The 17,564-nt window shown below is 40.1% G+C and overlaps 2 protein-coding genes and 1 non-coding gene across 9 annotated transcripts in view; 1 reads left to right on the forward strand and 2 right to left on the reverse strand.

Annotated features, from left to right (window-relative positions):
- ptk2aa (protein tyrosine kinase 2aa) overlaps nucleotides 1–11,556 on the forward strand; it is a 64,889-nt gene extending 53,333 nt beyond the window's left edge. For all 7 annotated transcript variants that reach the window (XM_085263432.1, XM_085263425.1, XM_085263430.1 and 4 more), the window contains 9 exons: nucleotides 718–828; nucleotides 2,380–2,484; nucleotides 6,064–6,126; nucleotides 6,756–6,795; nucleotides 7,104–7,207; nucleotides 8,757–8,912; nucleotides 9,069–9,149; nucleotides 9,710–9,795; nucleotides 9,882–11,556. In XM_085263432.1, the coding sequence (XP_085119558.1) occupies nucleotides 718–828; nucleotides 2,380–2,484; nucleotides 6,064–6,126; nucleotides 6,756–6,795; nucleotides 7,104–7,207; nucleotides 8,757–8,912; nucleotides 9,069–9,149; nucleotides 9,710–9,795; nucleotides 9,882–10,008 (873 nt within the window). In that variant the 3' untranslated portion in view covers nucleotides 10,009–11,556. The remainder of the gene's footprint in view (nucleotides 1–717; nucleotides 829–2,379; nucleotides 2,485–6,063; nucleotides 6,127–6,755; nucleotides 6,796–7,103; nucleotides 7,208–8,756; nucleotides 8,913–9,068; nucleotides 9,150–9,709; nucleotides 9,796–9,881) is intronic.
- An 887-nt stretch (nucleotides 11,557–12,443) lies between these two features.
- trnav-cac (transfer RNA valine (anticodon CAC)) lies at nucleotides 12,444–12,516 on the reverse strand. The gene has a single exon. It is a non-coding gene; the product is annotated as a tRNA-Val (tRNA).
- Nucleotides 12,517–13,603: 1,087 nt separating this feature from the next.
- rplp1 (ribosomal protein lateral stalk subunit P1) lies at nucleotides 13,604–15,691 on the reverse strand. Its single transcript, XM_085262907.1, has 4 exons — nucleotides 15,475–15,691; nucleotides 14,576–14,650; nucleotides 13,940–14,054; nucleotides 13,604–13,733 (listed from the first exon to the last, which is right to left on the reverse strand). Exons 1-4 carry the CDS (start codon nucleotides 15,544–15,546, stop codon nucleotides 13,651–13,653), a joined length of 345 nt encoding a protein of 114 aa, XP_085119033.1. The 5' UTR covers nucleotides 15,547–15,691; the 3' UTR covers nucleotides 13,604–13,650.
- Nucleotides 15,692–17,564: the final 1,873 nt, after the last annotated feature.

The raw sequence follows: 17,564 nt of genomic DNA on the forward strand, positions 1-17,564 counted from the left end.
TGTAGTGCTAAAAGCCGCGTACTCGTGGACAAACACACACGGGCGCGCACACACAAACACACACTAACAAATCAAAGCCACTCTTCAGCTCCTGGCAGCAAGCTTTTCTTTGGTCCTTATAAGGAGTGCGTAATTCAAACTGCCATTTAAGCCTAACTTGATAACATCGGACTTTAGATTAGCATCTGTATATTTCTGCATGCATTGCACACTAGACTGATGTTTAAAGTGCATTTGAAGAGATTTTAACACTTTCTGAATCCATTTGCATGCCCGTCAGTGAAATAGTTACTGGCTTTGGTAGTGGTTTTTCATAAGTATTCATTGATTTCCTGGTGTTATTCTTATGTCGGTAGATCTCTGATTGTTTTGCCATCATCTGACTGGTTTAGAGCGTCTTTAAAAGCAGACTTTTTGTGAAAACGTAGACGTGGAAAGTTGAATGATAATCAAAGTTTTCTCTTCTGCTATTTTATTATCTGTGAATCCTTCGTCTTTTATGTCTTTGAGTCCCCATTTTCTCATTATTTCTTTCTATTGACGTCATTCTCTTTCCTACCAACACTGTTTTAGAGATAAAACTCTTAAATCTTCTAGTAACATAGAGCCAGATGTTGCAAAAGAGGAAGAACTTTACACTGCTTGTTTGTTCATAAATATTTTTGATTGTTTTCTTTGTCTGATTTTCTTTTCCACTTTCAATCTGTCCTCCTCCAGCAATCAGCCCATGGTGGTGTAGGTGGAGGAGTTGGAGGCAGCTATCCTCCTACTGATTCCTGGAATCCGCACAGACCTGAACATACTGCACCATGGAGCCCGAATATGGAGGTGTGCACCCACAAATGCATTTGACACAGAACTTTCACCAGTCAAACATGAATTTGTGTAACATCTCAGCCACTCACTGAACCCACTGTCGTAACTGTTTGTTGAATTTTTGCCTCATATCAAACACAGAAAACACATAGTGGTTAAAGCAGTTATGACCTGCATATGTGTTCTGTTTGGTTGCCAGGCGAAGCTAAAATTAAATCTCAAGATTTGTATCTGTGTGTTTGTGTGTGTGTAATTTACTTTTCGTTTTAGGCAACCTGAGCTGGTTACAGCACAGTAGTGCGGGACATGCACTTGAATTTTTCTGCAGTTTCTTTTCCAAGCAGACCAAACAAAGTGCTTCGTGCTAAGGAATCGTGTAACGGCATTTAAGAAATGTTGAACTACTGTCTTTCAAGCATTTTTATCAAACTATGAACAGTCATGTATGGGGGAAATAAGAGGTTTTGACAGGACTCTTGATGTAAAATGTTAAAGTTCATGACAATACAATTTAAAAAAAAGGATTATTTGGAAGGATTTCCAGGAAAAAGCCTATTCTCTTTAAAAAGAAGATAGCAGTATGACTTGCATCTGAACAGTCCATACTTATGGAACAATGTCCTTTAGACAGCCTAAAGTGGATGTTATGTTTCAAAGTTATGTTTGGGCCATAATTCATCGAACATTTCTTTTTTTTTTTTTCTTTTTTTTTTTTTTTAGCAGTTACAAGATCTGGGCAACTTGCCGAACTCCTCTGTAAAACAAAGTATTCTGTGAGGCTACCTGTCCATCATTAAACCGGACAATAATCCCAAGCACAACAGCAAATCTTTGTAAGAAAGGACGAAAAACAAAAGTTCCAATGCCCAAGTCAATGTCCAGACTTTGAAATTTGAAATGATGTGGTGGGACCTTAAGAGAGCTGTGAATAAACAAATTCCCGTAAAGCCCAATGAACTGAGGAAAGTCGTACAGAAAATGCTTATTAAAAGTTATTGCAGCTAAAGCAGGTTCTACAAGCTACTGAATAATGGGGTGTGCTTAGTTTTTCCACAGGACTGACTAATTATAATCATTAACCCTTGTATGGTGTTCGGGTCTGTGAGACCCGTGTTCAGTTTTTTTCAAAAGAAAAATTAAACAAGTAATTATTTTTTCACGTGTAAATGTGTTGTGTCTTTCCACTCACTCCACTTGATTATAACTGATTTATTTATAACATTTTATATAAAAGAAAAACGAGAAGCACATTAATTCATAAACGTGATCTAACAAAGGTAAAGGGAAAAAATTAACCATGTTTGCTGTTCATATGTCTTGTAATTGGGATGAAGTAAACATCTGTTGAGTAATTTAACATAAAATTGTTTGATAGTGTTAATTTGGAAAGCCAAAACTCTAGCGGGTCCACCAGACCCATGAACACTGGCTGAGTAACAAAAATACGAACACCACACAAGGGTTAAATCACGATAAGCAAGATTTATTCCTTCACTGCTACGTCTTGATAACAAGGCGCACCTAAGGACCTTTTTTTTCCTCTCTCTCTCTCTCTTTCTACAGGACATTGGGTGTGTAGGTCAGGCTCTGATGGAGGAAAGGCTGATGATGCAGCAGCAACAGATGGAGGATGACCAGCGGTGGTTGGAGCAGGAGGAGAGCTTCATGGTAATTAAATTATACAGACTCATAGTGGCTGCATTTAAATATTCCCTCCTATTTTAGCTTTCTACATTGCCACTAGTGTTTTTTTTTTTCTTTGTCACATCCATAGTGAAGATTATGAATCCAAAGCAAAATAAACTGGGGTAAGCAGGGCTTCAGTTGCCCCTTAAGTCAGCTAACCAAACCAGCATTATTTGTCTCTTTTCAGTATTAACACATGTGGCTTATTTATACTTTAAAAAGCAAACAAAAGACACAAATAAATTCAATTCCATTTTATTTATATAGCACCTAATCACAACAAGAGTTGCCTCAGGGCACTTTATATTGTAAGGTAAGACTACAATAATACAAAGAAAACAGAGAAATCCCCAACAAGCCGCTATTAGCAAGTGCTTTGGTGACAGTGGGAAGGAAAAACCTGCAGCAGCATCAGGGACAAGGAGGGGCGGCCAGCTCCCATGACCAGTTGGGGGTGAGCGACTGAAGAGAGGACAAAAACATGCTGTGGAATAGAGCCAGAGATGAATAATAACTAATAATTAAATGCAGAGCGGTGTATAAACACAGAGTGAAAAAGGTAACTGAAGAAGAAACACTCAATGCATCATGGGAATCTCTAAACTAAGGAAGAAATCAAGGTCACCTGATTCAACCCTGACTATATGGTTTATCAAAAAGGAAAGTTTTAAGCCTTATCTTAAAAGTAGCAACAGTATCTGTCTCCCGAATCCAAACTGGAAGCTGGTTCCACAGAAGAGGGGCCTGACAGCTGAAGACTCTGCCTCCCATTCTACTTTTAAATCCTCTAGGAATCACAAGTAAGCCTGCAGTCAGAGAGTGGAGAGCTCTAATGGGCTGATACGGTACTATAAGGTCATTAAGATAAGATGGGACCTGAGTATTCACCTGATTATTCAAGACCTTGTGAAGAGCATGTGAGGAGCAGGATTTTAAATTTAATTCTGATTTAACAGGGAGCCAGTGAAGAGATGCCAGCATAGGAGATATCTGCTCTCTTCCTTGTCACTGTCAGTACTCTTGCTGCAGATAAAATAAAGGCATATTTTACAACAGCAAATCATTTTGATTGCGAAATGGAACAAAAATCCAAATAAATACTTTATGAAGATGTAAATATAAAATTAGTGAGAGATTTTTTCCCACTTGGTAAACCCTCTTCGTGTCCACTGTTGTTGCCAGACGAGCTGCAGAATGTCTTTTTCAGATCTTTGAACTGGCTCAGTTGTGCATGCTTGATTTATCTCATCAGACACTGAGAAATCCCCAAAAAGGAGCCAAAATACTGCTTTTGCAAAACAAGTCTGTTTTTCTCCTCTGCTCAGGTCAGATTGTTTCTCTGCTTGTCTCGATGGCCTGTTTTTCAATTTTAAGACAAATGTTGGAGAGCTGAAAGGCAGTGAAAAAAATCAAGCATGAGTAATGAGCGCTGGGGAGTTGCTGGGTCGGCCTGTCATGTTTAACATGATTTCCTGTTCTACTGCTTCATAGACCAGGAAATCTGTCAGGGCAGATATGACGGGCTGAATGACTGATATCTTGTTTGTTAGCTGACACCAGGGGTGGGTTTTTTTTGTTTTGTTTTTTGTTTTTTTTCTGGATACTTTATATACCTCGCTGCACAAACCTTGAGGACCTTGGACCCCTGGGGAAATTAACACCCAGATTAATGGCAAAGGGGGCGGACCTGAGGGGCACCTTTTAACCTTTCATTTTATGACTTGTTTCTCACTCATGTAATTAGTGGACAGGTTTGGATGTACCACCTGAATCACAGCCACCTCAAGCATTTTTTCAATAAAAGCTTTAACAGCCACGTTTTCGAAATCTCATAAAGAGGGACTGACTGGCACTCACTACCCAGAGCATGGATGTAAAAACCAAAATTGCTCCCTACAGATTCTCTGCTGAGCTGAAGCTAATCTGATAGTATCTTGGTTCCAGCAGCTGAAAATGTAACAATAGACATAGATTTAATCGCAAGGTAGTGTGCTTTAAAATCAATAGTGCTGTAGATTAAAACCCACTGTCCACAGGATTTGTGTCAGCTGCAGGGTCAGTCAGTGAGCAGGTAGTATTACAAAGCCTGTTTGAAGTCTAGTTAAATTAATATTCTGACGTGTATGCCGCTGTGACCCTGCCAGGAATGCGATAAAAAACGTTCACATGATATTCTCAGCAGATTAATAGTAGTGAAACTGTTATAAATTTCACATTAAAACCAAATGTGTGTTTGAGCTCTTTAGAAGTGCCTCGTGCTATCTGTTTTTCTTTCTTGGGAGCTGACCTTCATAATATTTGCTGGTGCAGATTGAAATCCATTTTTAAACCTAGTCTTTTGCAGGTGTACTTTAAATGCTTGCCTCTAATTAGCAACACATTCCTGCACAGAGTGCATGTGATCAGTGATGTGTTGACTTCTGGTCTAAAGTCTGAGTGAACCTTAATCTCCAGTGGCAGCTGTTGTGGCCGTTACTCCTGCCTAAAATCATTCTTGAACCATGTTCAGCTGGAGAAGTCAAGTGAAAGCTGCTGTCGTACGTTTGAAAGAAGCAAGTGGAATTTTTGCTGTGAGGGAAAACGAGCGCTGGATTCGGGATATGCAGGCTAACTTAATGTAGAATATGTGCTGGAAAATTACAGAAGTAATAAAAGAGCTTAAGGCAAAACAGGCAAGTAAATTTGATGTGTGAGTTCAGGCTCATCAGGAGAGTGGAAGAAGGGAAAGAGAAAAGCAAAGAGAGGAGGACAGAGGGAGGGAGAAAGGAAGTGGGATTGGCAAGAGCGAGGGAGAGGGAGGAATGAACGAGGAGTCGCCCGTCAGAAAGAAGGAGCGAGAGAAACAGGAGGAGATCCAGAGAGATGGAAAGAGTGGGAGGGAGAAAAAGAGAGGACAGTGAGGCAGTTGGATCTTTTTCTCTTTAGGATTTAGTCTCTGTGCCCAGCGGAGCTTTTCTTCCTCTGGAAAAACTTTTTCTCCTGCCTTTTCCTTCTCATCCAGTCGCCTCTGACTCAGGTTTTCTCTCTGTCTTTTGCAAACTTCTGCATTTCTTTGTGCTGTCTACCGTCAGTTTCTCTATGACTTGAGCTGCTCCATCTTTTATCGCCCCTTCTATTAAACTTTCGATCCTTACACCCGCCCTTCTTTCGATGGCCTCCACTCTCTGCATTCCTCCGCCTGACTTCATCAACCTATATTCTCCCAGGATGCATCTCTTCAAGGCGTGCTTCACCAAAACGGTACTGGAACAGAAAGCGAGGGGATGCTGGAACTATTCAGTTGTGTAGTGATCTCTTTGTGAGCAGGGCTGTTTTTTTTTGATTGTCGCTGCTAATATTTTAATTTTGCAAAATCAGTTTTGCTTTTAAATTGTGATGCTTGGTTAGGAAATGAAATGATTTTGCAGCAGTTTTTATGAATTACAAATAAAATGTTACATATTTTATTCTTTTGCTGCAATGCCTGGTACAATGTGCATATATTTCTGTATAAAATATATATATTTATGGCTTTTATATTTAATCCTTTCTAATCCATTGTATGTCTGTGTCTCCCTGCAGAAGGCGGAGTCCAGAAACAGCAGAGGGAGCGTCGACAGGGAGGACGGCACACTACAAGCACCGGTCAGTCTATGTGTGTGTGTGTATGTGTGTGTGTGTGTGCTTTGACATTTTAAAATTGGATTCACTTGTGGTTTCGTTGAGCTGTGGAGCATGGTTGGACAAATGCTTGTGGTGCTAAGAAAAACGTAATAGAGAGGTAGCAGAGAGATGATTATAAAAAAAGGGGGAAAAGCAGAGAAAAGCTCAAAGAAAGAGAACCAGAGTGAGGCAGAGGGGAACGCGTTCAGACAAACGGAGAGGAAATGCAGACGGCGGGAGAAGAGAAAGTATTTCAGTCTGTAAGCCATGAAGGGCACTGCCTACATACCGACCACTTGACCACAGAGGACACATGGGAACTTTAAAGGCAGAAGAACTGGACGTTAACTGTACCCAAGGGTTATAATGGCCTGTAGCTTAGGCAAAAATGAGGACATTGCTGGTGATTCTTCTCGGTATGCGATGGCAGCTTCCAACTTTCTGTCTTATATTTAGCTTGTTTATGTTTGTGAATGTTACATTTATTGTTTCTGTGAGATTTATTCCCCTAAATAAAAGGTTGGTCAATGTGGATGAGAATTTATTGATACTAGACTTATAAAAGTCTGAGATTACTGGACAAATTTAAGTGTGTCTGTCTGTCTGCACAGGGTGGAAGTCAACATATCTACCAGCCTGTTGGGAAACCAGGTGAGAGAGCAAACACACTGACATGTTTAGTAGAAACAGACAGTGACAAGTATTGAAAATAATAAGTATTTTCATCCCAACATTTGTGGTGGAAGAAAAATATTAGAACTGGTACATTATTAGTTGGCATTGTTGACGCATGAACATGTCGGTCGCTATAGCATATCAGTGGTAAACTACTTTAAACTACTTTGTATTCTGTTTCTTAAATGTAACTCATATTATAGTCTAGTTATCTGTATAAAAATGTACATGCTATGTTGCTTCATGGCAAAGATGCTAACCCACAATTTTGTTTTTTCCCCCAGAACCTGTGGCACCTCCCAAAAAGCCACCCCGCCCAGGAGCTCCAGCTAACTTAACCAACCTGCCCAGTCTCTGCCCCGTAGAAAGCTACAATGACGGGGTCAAGGTGCATATGAACACACAAATTCCAGCAAGAACGTGAGGTTTAAAGATGATTAAGATTAGGAACGGGCTTTCATTTCTCTGTTTCATAGAAGTCTGTGTTTTACTGTGGTAATTTGCACGCTCTTGCCTACACATAGCTTTTGATTTGGTTCTTTGGTATTGTGCTGATGGGTTGCATGCCGGTCCATGTCATGCCTTGCCTGTGGTTGGCTTTGGCCTAATGTGCTGTCCCTCTTCTCTCCCCCCCTTTTTACTCCTTCTCTCCCCCCTGTTACTAACTTCCATCCACTACTCCTTTAACCTGCTTCCATTCTGTTCTTATTCCTTATTTTCTGACCCGCGGCACCGCATCCACACACCCACCAATCCATCTCTACGACACATTCCCTTGTTTTCACAACCTGCGTACTCCGTTCCCCTTCAACCACTCCCCTTTCAAACCGCATCCACCCGACCACCACCACTCCTTCCCCTGCCCTCTTCCTCCCCCAAGCCGTGGAGGGTAAGCTAATCTTTGTGTGTCTGTCCTCATTATAGAGTTAGCCAGCTGCTAGTTACAGTAACTTTCATGTTCTCAGAATCATTCAGTCATTTTCTTCACCAGAGAAAAAAACGGGGAAAAAATAGAAAACAGTTGTTATTAATGGAACCGTGGTTATGAACTGCTGGTTAGAGATAGATTGCATATATAAAACCTTTTTTTAAAAATGTGCAAGCAATACTTCTGGTGAAGAAAAAATTGATGTAGATATTATAGCACATGTCAGTAGATTTGTAGCAAAAGTCTAACACTGTGTCTAATGATCGAAGTTAAAATGATGAACTTCTCAAAGGTTTGATGCATCAAAAACATCTACCTCCAAATCTGAGTTATTGTCCACCATCATTTGGAAAAACTTTTATTATTTTTATTGTTTTGGTTTTGCCTTATTTTATTAATGAAAACTGTGGCTATCAAATTGCTTAAGCCTTGCTTTAACGTCTCCATAGTAATTGCTTCTTCACCACGACATTTAAAAATGTCTCGTAGCTTAAACACAGTTACGTTGGTACCTTAAATCTGTAAAACAAGGTACAGAGTTTTAATTGGAAAACACCATAAAATGTTTTCAAATGGTTCGAATTAAAAGGGCTTTTTTGTATAAATGCCCGCCTTACACGCAGCAGATGTGCAGTGTCTGCTTAGTGTTAACATCTGTATTAAAGTCACTTAACATAGAGTTGAGCTTTGAGTTTGTCACGTAACAACCATTCTGTACTAACATGCCTGCTGCTCACTGTAGAAAAGTCAGTTTCTCATCATTAGCTAGAAATGCTTGTGGCTAGAAATAGATTGTCTCCAGTTTATCTTTGCATATACTGCCACCTACAGCTAAATGTGTGAAACTACCATCACTTGCCTGACCATGGCAGAAGAAAGAGCTGTGGGCAGTTTGAGTGATGTTAGTCGTTGTTTAAATATGTATATTTAAAAGAAATAAACTAAGAAAAAATAGCAATGAATTGGAAACTTAAATCTTTATAAGTAAGTCTCCGGTCTGCTGGTACAGTTGCAGCCTCAAGAGATCAGCCCACCTCCCACCGCCAACTTGGATCGTTCCAACGACAAAGTGTATGAGAATGTGACGGGACTGGTTAAAGCTGTGATCGAGATGTCGAACAGGATCCAGCCCGCTGCCCCGGAGGAGTACGTCCCCATGGTCAAGGTAGGGTGAACGTCACGGTTAAGATCTTCAGACAACCTTCACTGTTATTTACACTTTGTGTTACACTGGCAGAGTGTGAAAATTGAGAAAATATTAGGGTGTGGAAGAGCCAGTTTAATACTACAAACTTATGATTGTATGTGTTTATTGTCATAGGAAGTGGGTTTGGCTCTGAGGACTCTGCTGGCCACAGTGGATGAGACGATTCCTGTGCTGCCAGCCAGCACACACAGAGAGGTACAAAGAAACTCCTGTCATAAGAGAAAACCACTAAAAGGGTTCAGTGATAGGTTGAAAACTAGATAAACTGTCTTTCGTTTGTTTTTGGAGTTATTTTTGATCTTTTTCATGAGAGTTTCTTAATTTCTTGTCACAGCAACTACTCATTGGCGAAACATTGTTTATCCAGTCTTGTACACTGAATCTTCCTTCTTAAAAAACCAACAAAAGGAATGTCTGTTCTTTGTCTGCTACGACAGCTTGAGTAAGGGTTTCCTTATGTAGTACTACTACAAGGCATATTTGCTAACGACACCGTAGTGTAAAAGGTAACGTTGTCGCTAAGGTGTCCATAGAGACAGAGTGCTTAAAAAATAACCCGTAAAAATGTGTCTCCTGTCCCGCTGAAGCCGATGCAACTGAGGTCCACATAGATGTGAGAAATGTACCCTAACAGGCACCTGTGTTGTCATTTTAAAGCCACTTTTGGTATTGAAGTAAATACATTTCTTTGATCGTCTTCCTTTGGAAGTTATCATTTATCATCTGATCCTGATATTTTCTTTGTCTTTTCATAGATTGAAATGGCCCAGAAGCTGCTGAATTCAGATCTGGCCGAGTTGATAGCGAAGATGAAGCTGGCGCAGCAGTATGTCATGACAAGGTGAGGATTAACACGTTAACGGCGCGTTTTCTTGATTTATTTTTACGTCGGGGCTCATGTAGTAAAAGCTGTGTCTGTTTCGACAGTTTACAAAAGGACTACAAGAAACAGATGCTAATGGCAGCTCACGCCCTCGCAGTTGACGCCAAGAACCTGCTGGACGTCATCGACCAATCACGGCTCAAGATGATCAACCAGACCCGCCCACATTAGCCCGGGATCTAACCAACTTGGCGGTTTTTGATGAAGTGAATCCAAATGCAGGACAGGAAAAGAGGGCCCGGGAGTTTGGTAGTTCTCGGGAATTTAATAAGAGACTGAGAAGAATCGGCAGGTGGACAGAGTGATGAAGGTCTGACGTGGAAAACCGATGAACAGCAGACACGACAAACTGAAACAATCAGCCCCTCCCCCCCTCGTTCTCTCTGGAAAAAAGTCATGTTTTGGCCAATGTTGTGTTGTTTTGTACTTCAGTTGTATTATTGCCTTTTTGTATCCAGAGAAACCCTCTTCTGTCTCATCACATATCCTCAAAAAGAAACCCTTTTTTTCCAGAATGACTCATTACTCATTTAAATCTTTGAAGATTCAAATAAAATGTCTGGGAAGCTCACTTGAAGGACTGGACAGGTATTTTTGGTGAATGGACCCACCAATCTTTGCCACGAGAACACATGACTGACACTCCACAAACGCAGGAGGAAGCAACTGGAACTGAAGAGCTTGCATGAGGATGATGATGAAGATGATTTCATAAAGTTCTTTAAACATGCTTTTATATTATTATTATTATTGTGGTTGTTGTTGCTATGTTCATCCCTGCAGTATGCCTCTGTTTTCTTAAACTTTGTATGAACAAAAGTGATCGATTTACACCACGGTTGCTCATAATTTCATCTCTTTTCTCTTCTTTTCACCCCACTCTAGACTTCTTTATCTCAGGCATCAAGATACAGCATAAACATTTGAGTATTAAAAAAATGCAACAGCTATAGGTCTTTTTAAATATAAAAACTGCTACATGCAACTTTTAAAGTTAACTTGCATAAGTAAATATACAAAGAAGCTCTATTTTTAACACATTTCTGAGGCATGAATTGTTAGTAAATAATAAATATTGGAGAGGGGAGAACAGGAGGGAGGAGTGGAAGGGACAAATGGAGGGAGGGTAGTTTTTAAGTTACAGTGGAGGTGCTAATAATACTATACAGCTGCTTGCCCTGTGCCAAATGAACATTTCACTCAAAACATTGCTTAACTGTGGAATACAAGAACAAGTTTAGCAACAGCTTAACTGTTGTTTCTCTGCTTATCCTCTAAAATTGTGATTGGTTTGTATATTAAAGCTCTCTGTACCATGCCATCAGTCGGGTTGTTTCCTCTTTGTCAAACTTTCAGGTGATTAGTAGAATATTTACAGTCTTTGTTGCACTCTAGTTGTATCTGTAACGCACTAAGAGTTGTTTTAAATTAAGGGTGTCGACCTCATTCGCAAGGGTTTGGTCATGATTTTAAAATATGAAATTGTTATCCTGTTTTCCTCCCCCACCTTTCTACCTCCCTCCACTGCAGTTATTTATACCTTTTTAATCCTTCTCTACTTCTGGTCTATCTATTCTTCCCCTCACCTTTGTGTTCCTTCTCTCCTCCCTCTCATCCTCTCGCTGTTCCCTCTCCCCTGAGGTGAGCAATATTCTCAGGAAGGAGACAGTTGTACAGTTGCTAAACCGAGCAAATAAAACACTGTTATTATTGAAGCAATTCAGGTTGTTGTCTTGTTGTTTCGTCTGTTATTTGTTTCACTGTCTGTAAGATAGCAATACATATTTTATGCATGCTTAATTACATACTGTAGATCTATATGGGAAACTCATGTTGGGCTTTTTGGCTTGTAAAGCATCGAAAGAGTCAATAATTCAAGTAGAGCTCCTGAATTAAGGCTATTTAGGATTTTTTTTTTTTTTTTTTTTTACCTTCCATAAGGCAAAATTTCAGTCCACTTCAGTCATAACAGCAGTACATCATGGGAAACCCTGAGTTGTTTAAGGGTATTGCAGCATAACTGAGGTATAGTTCAGGGTCCCCTAATCCAACCATAAGTATTATTTTTATCAAAAAGGAAAAGTTGAATTTTAAGTTATCTCATAATTTCAATTTACTAACTCATACTCAGATTTGAGAATATAACTTTAAATTTTGAGTTATTAAGTCTTACTTTAGTAATAAAATAAGACTTTAGTAAGTAAAATAAGTAAATGAGCTCAGCATGGATCATAAATGAACATAACTGTAAGTGAGCTTAACCTTTGGCAGGTTAATAGTTAACCCACCAGCAACAATGGGTTCCGTTTTAACCCCCTTACATTGACAAAATTAAACATATTGTGTGTAGGGGAAGTCTAAGGAGTAAAATGCATGAGGTTATTTGGGGGATTAAATGAGTTAATGTGAAGACAATGCTAAAGTTCATGCTGATGGCATGGTTTTGATGATCTTAGAAAAGTTGTCAGTGCTCTTGGATCATAAGTCTTATTGCAAAACCTGCCAGACAGTACATGATTAAAAAAAACTGGTCTCTGTGTTTTGTGACGTTCAGTTGTTCTTAGTTTGGTTGTCGCTGTGAGTGGAAACCAAAAATGTATAAAACTTGTTTCCGCCCGGTTTCGAACCGGGGACCTTTCGCGTGTGAGGCGAACGTGATAACCACTACACTACGGAAACTGCTGTTAGTAATGCGTGCGCCACCTTGTATACAAATATTGCAATATATGCAATCAGGAATACGATGTTTTATTTCGATACACAAGTTTAGTTCGATACATTTGTGGATTTCCCCACCACCTGGTTAACTCCCGGTTGTGTGACTCTTTTAGCAGGACAGGCACAGAGAAGAATTTTGACTACTGATGTTACGTCTGACGCTGAAACCCCGAGTGTCAAGTAAAGCTTATAAAGCCTTTGTCCAGGCCAGCAGAGCCGTGGACTGCCTGGTTATGTGACTCGAGCAGTTCATAAAACTGTGAAATTATGTTTTTTTTTGTTGCGTGCGTTGGATCTGAGGTGATTTTGAGGTATCACCAGCTTGCAAGATTGTAAGCAGATTATGAAGCCACCAAAAAGGCGAAAAATATTAGCATTTAGAGATGACACATTCACTGGGCTTCATGCCATCACTACTTTTGACTTGAAGTAAAATCTTTTGAATTAAATGTATATGCCGAACTGAAAGCCAATGATCTGAAAGCTTAGAGGTCATTATTTAGTCAGGGTACTGACATCATCTTCTAAATTGTATTAAAAGCCATCTCCACAGTCTAACTTAAGATGACCATTGATTAGTAATAAATCCACATTTACCTAACTTATCAAACTGTATTTTCAAGACAAGCTGTTGCCGATCTACTAAAAGTTTACTCCAGATCATGGTCTTCTACCAGTTTTGCACTATGCAGAAACATATTTTATCAATTGGCTGGTCAAACTAATGAGAATTGAAAGTAACTGAGAATGAAAAGTAAAATCTTGAGTATAATTTGGATGATCACTGTACTCAGCTTTTACAAAACTCTGACCATGAGTTCAGTAGTTGCGGTTTTGTGAATTATCAGCACACAGCTTGCCATGGCATTAGGTTCAGTGCCTGAATTGAATGTGCTGAAATATAATTTCTCTCATGTCCAGGGAAGTCACTACAAATCTACAGCCTTAAATGTCACTTTAGGTTAATGTGCTGACAAATGCTGCAGATTTAAATTGTATGTGCAGAATTTCTGTACATAAAAAACAAACAAAAACAAGAGACAAGGAGTCATTTTTTATACTTTTATTGTGTTTTTGTATAAAAAAACATTTGTTTTAGTCAAAGAGACCAAAGCCCATGTCGTCGTCTGACTCCTCGGACTCTTCCTTCTTCTCCTCCTTCTTCTCCTCCTCCTTGGCTGTAGAGGGAAAACAAGATTTAGTTAAGTCAAAGATGACTACACAAACTAAATTCAGAAGAAAAGAAAAAAGTCAATTTGATTTCTGAGGTACATGAAATCTGAACTTGAAGGAGAAACTCAAAAGTGGTACAAGCCCAAGACTGCATTCACATTATTGTTATGTAACTGCAAATGTAGCGCTGGGAAATGCTTTGTTTAGTTACCTGGGGCGTCACCAGCAGTGGCAGTACCACCTGCAGCAGCAGCGACTCCAGCTGGGGCTCCGCCGCCAGCTCCAACATTGCAGATCAGACTGCCGATGTCGATGCTGGACAGAGCCTGCCAAAGAAAATTCACAGGTTACGTCACTTTATTCACATGTCCAGCGCTTGTTATAGAGATCAGTGTATTTAAAAGGCAGGGCATCAAGCATAACTCCTACCTACCATGCCTAAAGACTCTTTACAGCAAGTGTAGTATGTTTTCATTTTTTTTTAAATTTTAATATGTTCATAATTTGTATCCTACTCATTCATTGAACTTTCTTTAAGTGGCAGCACTGTTGCATCAAGACATTTATTCCATATTCATGTGTTTACTCATACTGGCAACAACAGGAACAATATTAATCCTTTCAGCCTGACATAACTTTAAAAAAAAAGAAATTTAAATGTAAATACAGACCATTAAAACACACAGAAAGCAATGAACAGGTCTGTTTCACTACGGCACATGCAATCAGTAAGTCTCCTTTACAGCCACTTAAATTTGTATTGGTTATAAGAGTTATTGGGATACATAAAAACTGGCAGATCTTCAGATCTATTCAGTGATATGATTTCAGAAGTGTTCTCTCTCACCTTGGAGAACAGACTTGGCCAGAAAGGCTCCACAGTGACTCCAGCAGCCTTGATCAGGGCATTCAGCTTGTCCTCCTGTGGACAGACAAATAAATAACATAACAACCATCATTATTAAACTCTACTTCACATGTTGAACCACTTTTGGGAACCCCTTTTGCTAAAATATGAGCGATGACATATAAACTGGTGTTCTATAATGTGTTGAAGCTAACACTTTCAGTGATTACAAATATAATTTAAGAAAACATAACTGAAACATGTCCTCATTCCACTTTCACAGGTAAACGTAATGTGCGTGAAATCACACACTGGTGGTGGCAAGCCACATTGTAGACACAGCCTTCAGAAGCCAGGCTGCCACCGGGCCCTCTGACGACCACCACCAGTAGGCACACATGGGGTTAGTATCTTGCCCAAGGATATTTGGCATGTAGCCTGGGATCGAACCACAGACCTTCCGGGGAGTAGGTGACCCGCTCATGCAACAAGCTCTAACAATAACAACTTTGAACAGTGATGCCAACACTATAAAAATAAATGTTGTACTCTTGATGAGTCTGACCACTCAGCCTGTGAGTGAACACCACATCCAGACCTGTCAGCCGAGATGTTTAAGGCTAAACTGACGGTTAAACATCAGCATTCAGAGTAAGAACACAAGACTGAGCTGTCCAGCTAGAAAAACGCGGCCTATGAATAGCAACTAGCATGACGCCATTTTAGCCAGTTCGCGGACATAACTGGCGTTTGTCCGATATATTAATATACTGGTTTATCTGTAAACTTTAATGTCTCATTTTTTGTATTTCGGGATATTTATCCCCAGAAAAAAATGTTCAAGAACGACCAATTCAGACATATTGGCTGAAATATCCCGGGTAACCTAGGACACTTACAGTGACGGTAACTTCATCGTCGTGGAGGATCAGAGCGGAGTAAATGCAGGCGAGCTCGGATACGGAGGCCATCGTAGATGTTAGATTTAATGTTCGTAGGGTCAGATGCCTGAAATTGACGGTGCTAGTCGCCGGATTGCGGGCCTTAGCTTCTGGTGAAGAACCGAGCACCTCACGCACGTTGAATTCCTACAGCAGAAAAGGGAGGGCCGAAGGGGGGAGCTCAGTAGTTGTACTGTGCGTCAGGGAGCGTGGTTCTGACGTCACGACGCACAAAACGACGTACGATAGCTTTATGTTCAGAAGACTTTATTTTATTTTTAGAATAGTAATACGTCGCTGGTAAATATTATACATAAAATAGTTCAAAAATATCTTGTATCTAGTCCCGGTATTATATTCCTACCAGTCTACATATAATGAAACATCAGTGTGTGAGTTACTTAGTTTTTTGAATATTTGTCACACGTACATATTTCAGATCATGGGTGGCATGTGCCACCCTAAAATGATCTCCTGTCACCTCTCTACCTCTAGCGCCACCCTATGGTTGTGCCAGAGCACATTTTGAATCAACACCGAATGAAGGTGACAGAGGGGGGGAGGCATGGGGTGACATGTGCCAATGGTTCAGCCTCTGGGGTCGCCGCACCTCCAAATCATGTCTGACTTAAGATGACATAGATACAAGCTGCAGCCACGCTGAGTCTCTGCTTTACCTTGTGTTGAAAGTTCAGACTTCAAACTATACACCAGTTTTTTTATTTGATTGATAGGCCACTAAAACCAGAGTTGTTTTTTTAACATGCTCTTTCCTGAATACTACCATCATGTTTAGTGTGGAAAAAACAGTAGAAAAGGGCATTTTTTTAAGGACAGCATCCAAAAAAGGAAAGAAATGTACCACATTTACTAATAAAATTATTATATGGCATCAAGTGGAAGAGAGGAACGTTTTTGGGAGTGATGGCAGAGAGAGAAAGACACAGAGAGAGCGATATCAATAGTGAATTTGTGACGTTCAGTGTGTTTGGAGTGTAGTTAGTGTGGAGTGTAGTCGTTGTTTTGTTTTGTGTGTCAGTGAGGGTACTAGTGAATATCACAGTAGCTGCCAAAAAGCCACCAAAGGCAGACTGCAGTGTAAACACTCTATCCAGGTGAAAAACAGGATGAGTGATACATCTCCAGCTGTCAGGCCTGCAGGGTCTATCCCTGTAGTGTCTTGTGTTGTGGCTGGAAAAAACTATCTTTTACACTGGCACAAATAATTTGTGGGGCATCTTATTGCGACACCTGATTATTCTCTCATTTTAGTTTCAATAGAATTTTTACCCTTGCCCTGTGGCAAATTACACCCTGGACCCCAATAAAACATGAAAAATTAAGAGTCTGCAGTCTGTTCATACCTACAGGCCAGTGGACACTCTTTCAAGGATGAGGATGTACACATCCTGGACAGGGGGGAATGCTGGTTTGAGCGCGGAGTCAAGGAGGCCATTTACGTGAAAAGGGAAAGACCATCTCTAAATCGAGGAGGGGGCCTAAGAGTACATCTTTCGCCATCTTACAATGCTGTGATTGCAGCCATTCACCAACTTTCTGTGAATGGTACTCATGGCCATTGATCAGTGGTCTTTGATCAGTGGGTTTTGGTCAGTGGTTGTTGATCAATGGTCATGAGAATTTGCATAATTAAGATTAAGGAACTGACCTCCCAGCCCATTGTTCCTTCAGTGCATCAAAACCATCTTGGTGAACCCGTTTGGATAAAAGTGCATCAGCTCATACCCAACAGTCTAAATCCAGTCATGTTGTGAAGAGTGCGTTGAAAAACATGAACATGGTGGATACTTGGAGGCTACTTTACCCCACAGGCAGGGCTTACTCCTTTTTCTCTTCCGTTCATGGGTCGTACTCCCGTATTGATTATATCTTTCTGGACTCTAAACTTATTCCAATTATGAGGGATGTTACCTACCATCCTATTTTAATTTCTGACCATAGCCCTTGTCCATTGATCTGGATTTTGCAGATTTAGCTAACTTACAGAGAAGAAACTGGTGCTTTGATCCAACTCTGCTTAAAGATGA

Source organism: Mchenga conophoros, linkage group LG22 (genome assembly GCF_057382185.1).
Source record: "Mchenga conophoros isolate Kocher_MC1m ecotype Shallow Benthic linkage group LG22, M_conophoros_male_GT1.1, whole genome shotgun sequence".
NCBI lineage: Eukaryota > Metazoa > Chordata > Actinopteri > Cichliformes > Cichlidae > Mchenga > Mchenga conophoros.